At 33.8% G+C, this 6,000-nt stretch overlaps 1 protein-coding gene across 1 annotated transcript in view; it reads right to left on the reverse strand.

Annotated features, from left to right (window-relative positions):
* Positions 1–5,305, reverse strand: part of LOC126816020 (neogenin) — a 76,008-nt gene extending 70,703 nt beyond the window's left edge. The window contains exon 1 of the mRNA XM_056099279.1: positions 5,167–5,305. Coding sequence (XP_055955254.1) covers positions 5,167–5,236 — 70 coding nt within the window. The 5' untranslated portion in view covers positions 5,237–5,305. The remainder of the gene's footprint in view (positions 1–5,166) is intronic.
* Positions 5,306–6,000: the final 695 nt, after the last annotated feature.

Raw genomic sequence — 6,000 nt, forward strand, 5'->3', positions numbered from 1 at the left:
GAAAATGACTGGCATTAAAACCTACTTCTCACTCTCTATCTTATAATTTTGAATGAAATGTGGGACATATTCTGATATCATACCACAAATTTAATCAGTGCCATATTTATGAGTCTGGGACTCAGGCAGCATATTTTTGTAAGTTAAAAGATATGCTAATGTTCCTTATCAATATTCTTGGTGAAAGAAAATACACTTTGTATGTCATTTCTTTTATTCAAACTTATTTTAGACGAGCAATTTACTTCGCTCTTGTATAAAAATCAATGTCTACAAAGCCTCTAAAACTATTCAGTAAATAAATCCATGGCTGTGTTCATACTGGAATTAGTATCCAAAGTTAACTTTCAATATGGATCCATGAATCCACTTGCTGTAGGTGGCCACAGATTTTCAGAAAAATTGAACATCCATAAATACGGTCACAAAGTTTTGTAATAGTAGGCCTAAATATAACTTTACTAAAGAAATGTGCCAAATAACTGATATATCGATGTCAAAGTAGTATCAGGTATTTCGAAAAGAGCATCAAATGTTATGGCACATTTACAGCAAATTCTTAATAGCATCTAAAATAAAACCGGACTTTTAATAAGCTATACTACATTATCTCACTTACTTCATATAAAACAAATTACACTGCATTCTGCTTACTGTCTGCAGAGCTATCAAGTTTATAAATTTGAGATTTCATTTACTCAAAAGCCGGGCAATTCTAAAGCCCTTAGCACTAGAACTTGGGTATTACATGTATCTCTAGTTATGTAAAGTTAATTTCACAATAAAATATTTTCCAACAAATAAAATTTTTCTTCATATTTTTTTTCTGTTTCCATAAATGGATGTGAAGTGTTTCTAGACTGTGTCAAACATTTTAATGTTTGATCTCCCAACCTCATACATTCTTGTGACAGCAGGTTGGATGTTATTTTTAAGTGCACTAATAGTAAGTGCAGGGGGAATGCACCACACACAATTACACAAAACAAATCTACGAACAAGACACAGAAATAACAAACGAACGCTGCGATATTTTGAAACAACCTCAGTTGAGTGTAGGATTTCTGATAAAGTTCATTAGACCTACAAAACTTAAATTTATTGGAAATCTGTTGTTGGGGTGATCAACTATAAACTGAAAGTAGTCATAATCTGAGCATTATAGAATATATTCTAGCATATCAGTCCATGTACATGTCTGTCTATGGCCTATTCAGAAATGAATTAGAATAGGGTTTTAAACATTTCTGCACCAATAAGAGAAAAGAGAAGGAGGGGATAATCCAATAATTTCACATAGTTACAATAATATTTCACACCCCTACTGACCTAAGTCACTGGGTTGTTTGTATTTACTACACGAATTTATGAAGACAATTGTGGATGTTACAAGAGATAGCTTTTTTATTTGTGTGAATATTTTATTGTGAAATCGATATTAAGCAACCGGAGATAAGCTTCGTGTTAAGTGTTTCTGATTTATTTATTGCTCATTTCTATAGTAAATAGAAATCTCTGATTTATAAAGCACATGACACAGAGAATAATGAAATATGTGGATTAAGAAACATTCACACTTCAAAATAGCCATATTGTTATTAATTTGTAAAAACTATCCCTGTCAATTCAACATGGTGGAGTTAGAGAATACTATGGTCAGGGGTGGATTGGGTAGCTCTGGGCCCTCAGACCAACTGGTTTCTTTGGTCCCCCATCGTGGTGAAGAATATGTGATAAGAAAACGAAACAAGCTTGATTCATTATATTTTTCAGTGTATGCCAAGAATACCTGACATGACAAGAAAACAAAACTAGCTTGATTCACCTTTCCTACACCCCACTTATAGATCATATTTCTCCTCGGATTCTGGTCAGTATATTTTTCAGTGGATGCAAAAGAAGAATTTTATTTATTTTGAACAAAATAAGTCAGGGTTTCTTTCCATCCAGGCAAATGGGCCCAGTCAGCCCCTGACCACAGTCACCTACAGACTTATTGAATCATACAAATCTTCACATTTTTCAAATACAAAGTTTGAAAACACTTATTACTAAAATAGGTTGGCTAACAAAATAATGTAAATTTATAGTAAGGGATGTTATAGAAAGATAAACAACGCACATTATTCAAGTACATTGCACCCTTAAAATCTTCAATATTTAGGACCATAAAAGGCTGATTATTGACCACAAATTATTCTAGCTTGATAGCTTGAGTAGACTTATTGCTACCTTAAACCAGTACACATGGTTATTTCAAATAGAATTTATATACATTATAAACATTTGGTCTATGTGACATCATAGGTGTTTGATAAAATTCAGTGCATTTAGGTTAATTGGCAAAATCCTTTTCTTGGCAAGAGAAATATTGGTTACTTTGCATGAATATATATTCATAAATTATGAATGGATTTAGATGAAATGATTTTGGTGTGTTAAAGGACAATATTGGTGTCAGTCATTATCACATATGTAATAGTACTAGTGATTTAACATGTTCCAAATATAATTTTAACATATTGCTACGAAGACCAAAAGTTGTTATATGAGACTGTGAGAGGATATCTGACAATTCAAAACAGAAATTGACTGTCACTAGAAAAAAGAAAACAAAAAAATAAGAATACAATGAATAAAAACAAGTGAATGTACGGACTATTTCTATTTTTCTCGTGTTCTCTTATCTAGTGACATTTAATTACTTTTTTGAATTGTCAGATATCCTCTCACAGTCTCACATAACAACTTTTGGTCTTCGAAGAAATTATTAGTGAGCAGAAATTCTCCTATGTATCTGTTATCACTTGTCACTTCAGTCAGTTATATAGAAGGATAACTTTTGTTTTCCTTTTGCATTTGGGGGTCACGGTGGTTAAGTAGTTAAGATGCTGGCTTGCTAGCCTGGAGGTCGGGTGTTCGATCCCTGAATTGGCCGAGAAAGTTCATTCAGATTGTCCGGCATGGTTCCCCCTTGTCAGTGATGCAAACGGAGGGCCTGACAAGGAAAGCTGTCTTGCCGTTCGAATGGGACGAAAAACTGAGGTCCCGTGTACACATTGGCGTGCACGTAAAAGATCCCTTGACAGTTGGAATTTGATATAAGAGTAGGCCATAGTGCTGCTGTCCGGGCAAAATTTCCCTCATAGCACACTGTATGGCGTATATGCCCATCTTCATTAGCCCAGTTCGGAGCAGAACAGTAGGACATTAAACCCCATTTCATTTCATGTCCTTTTGCGTTCGTCACTTCCTTTAATGATCTCTGTGTTAAAATTATATTTGGAACCTGTTTAACGAGTTCTATCACATGTGTATAATGACTGACACCAATATTGTCCTATCAAACACCAATCTGGTTAAAACACAGATCCTATTTCGTTTCGTTTTTATAGTTCAAAATTGTTTTACTTGTCTTTACTACACTTGGATCTGGAAGAGTTGTTATTTAACTCGTGTTCTGAATGGTGTCAGGGATAAGCCAATGAAACGGCCTGTTACATGTTTTTCACGGAACTGTGGGTAATCCACTAGTAACATCAATGCTGATTGGTTAATCAAATGTCTGACGTCATAGGGTCATAAATCGGTCTTTTGACCCCCGACGTGAAATATCACTATAACTTGTCAGATCTTCATGTAGTGTAGGGCATCGAAAGTATAAAAAAACGAAACGAAATATAGATCTGTATTTTAATCAGATTGATGAAACACAACATTTTCAAACAAGTAGTTTGTGTTAAAACATCATTTCATTTCAAAAGTGTGTGTAAGTGTATTAAATACAAAGTTAGAGCATAAGTGCATATTTTTATAAAAAAAAATAGAGATTGAATGAATAAATGAAATGGGGTTGAACATCATACTTTTCTGCACCTACCAGACTAATTATAAAACAGAGAAAACCCTAGCAATGAATACAAGAAAGAAGCAACAAAAATGATGCGACCAGCTCCGACGCGGCTGTCGTTTGCTGATTGACATTTTCTAGACAACAATAGTAAGTCTGAAAATTTATGGCATAAAGTAAGAACGTCAAAACGCTAACATTTCAGAAAGTGTTCAAAATTAATGGTTAAAATTAACAATTTAGAAACAAAAATAAATTGGTAAAAAAAACATACTGTATTATTCAACTGATTCATTGCACAATATATGACCAGCATACTTGTAAGAAATGTCAATATTGGTATGTTGAAGAAAATAAGTTTTGACATTTCTTTTATAAATCTATCTGTGTTCCACCCTTAGCAACTCATTTAAAATAAAAAGATCTTATTCATAAAAGAAACAGTTCTTTATCAGAATGCCTGTGAATAAAATACGTTACATTGAGTAACACCTATTTAAGTGAAGGGAATTTTAAAACTTCAAAATTGAATTTCTCCATTTTTTGAAAATACTGACATTAAATTTATATGGATATGAAAGTCAATTAGAACAGAGGCAATGATGTTCTATAATCTTACAATTCCAATATGTTCATTTCCCCCTGAAAATCAAATTTTCATCTCACAAATAAATGCAAGCTCTATTTAACAGATAAGAATATATGTGCATAATTAATTCCATTATAAATGATATTACCAACATGTATTATTGAACAATGTTTTGTTGTGGAAATAAAGCTGGGGAAAAATACACATTGTTTACATTATTTATTACATCATAAGTTACATCCCTCGGCCAGCTGAGGTTTGTTTACATAAACTGTCTCAAAAAATCGTGGGTGAATTAAACGTCAGTCGTGACAAGAATTTTAGGCGATACCAAACAATACCACCCCTTGCAACACCCGTGCACACCTGTTTCACGGACCACGGGATTGCGTATTACATCCAATGTTTGCCATTGAATAAGAATTTTCGAAGCGACGAGGTCTTGAACGAGACAGCGACCAATCAAGCGTAACTGATATGCGCTCATTGACAACAATAATTAGTACTACTAATCAAATGAAAAACTAATTTAGCTGTCATTTTGACATCTTGAAAGATAAGTGGATCAATTCAAGTTGAACTATCTTGACGAGGCTTGTCTTAGTTCATAACATCTGACCTAAATACTGCTGCGCGCCATCTTGGTATTACCTCATACCCATAGGTCACTGAAAATAGCATTTTAAAATAACAGTGTAAAATAGCCCCTTTCCCTAAGTAAACTTACCTCCAAGTAAATCCGTAATCAAAATAAAAACAGCGGCGATGGAACACCAGTAGAGATAATTTTTCGCCATCTAGCTTTTGACAACATGTATGCAATTGTTAGACATGGTGCACTGCAGTACGATTACCGTGGAGCGATTACACTCTATGACGTATTCACTGATATGCAGAACAAACTGAGTTGTTCAAACAAACGTTTGGCTGAGTAGGCCTGTACAGCTATTTAACAGTATTTTTATCCATAGCAGGGCGTTGAACTATATTCGCCAAGTGTTGTCCATAATACAACTCACAGATGTACAATTTTATAGAAGTCATTCCTGGCAATATGAATAATGGGCCGTCTAGCTTCAACGAATTGCCTAAATATCGGTTATGTCATTGATTTTTCAAACGGACCCAGACATATTAATCGTTGTAGGTCCGTGACTATTACTACTATTAGTCTTATTCCAACCAGAACTAAATTTTATTCATCCGGCAACTGTTTTTTTTTTTTTGTTTTTTTTTAAAGATAAATCCGATCGACGTCAAAAATGAAGTTGCTAATCTTTTTATTTAATTTTAGGAACTTTGGAATTTTTAACATATTGAAAATCTATATAGGCCTATAGTATTTACAAAATATTAAAAAATATAAAAAAGAGGAAAAATACTATCTAAAACTAAAATGAAATGAAATGAAATGGGGTTTAACATCCTACTGTTCTGCTCCTAACCTGGGCTAATGAAGACGGGCATACGCCATACAGTGTGCTTATGAGGGAAATTTTGCCCGGGCAGCGGCGCTACAGCCTACTCTTATATCGAATTCCAACTGCCAAGGGATCTTTTA

This window comes from Patella vulgata, chromosome 3, assembly GCF_932274485.2.
Source record: "Patella vulgata chromosome 3, xgPatVulg1.2, whole genome shotgun sequence".
Classification (NCBI taxonomy): Eukaryota; Metazoa; Mollusca; class Gastropoda; family Patellidae; genus Patella; species Patella vulgata.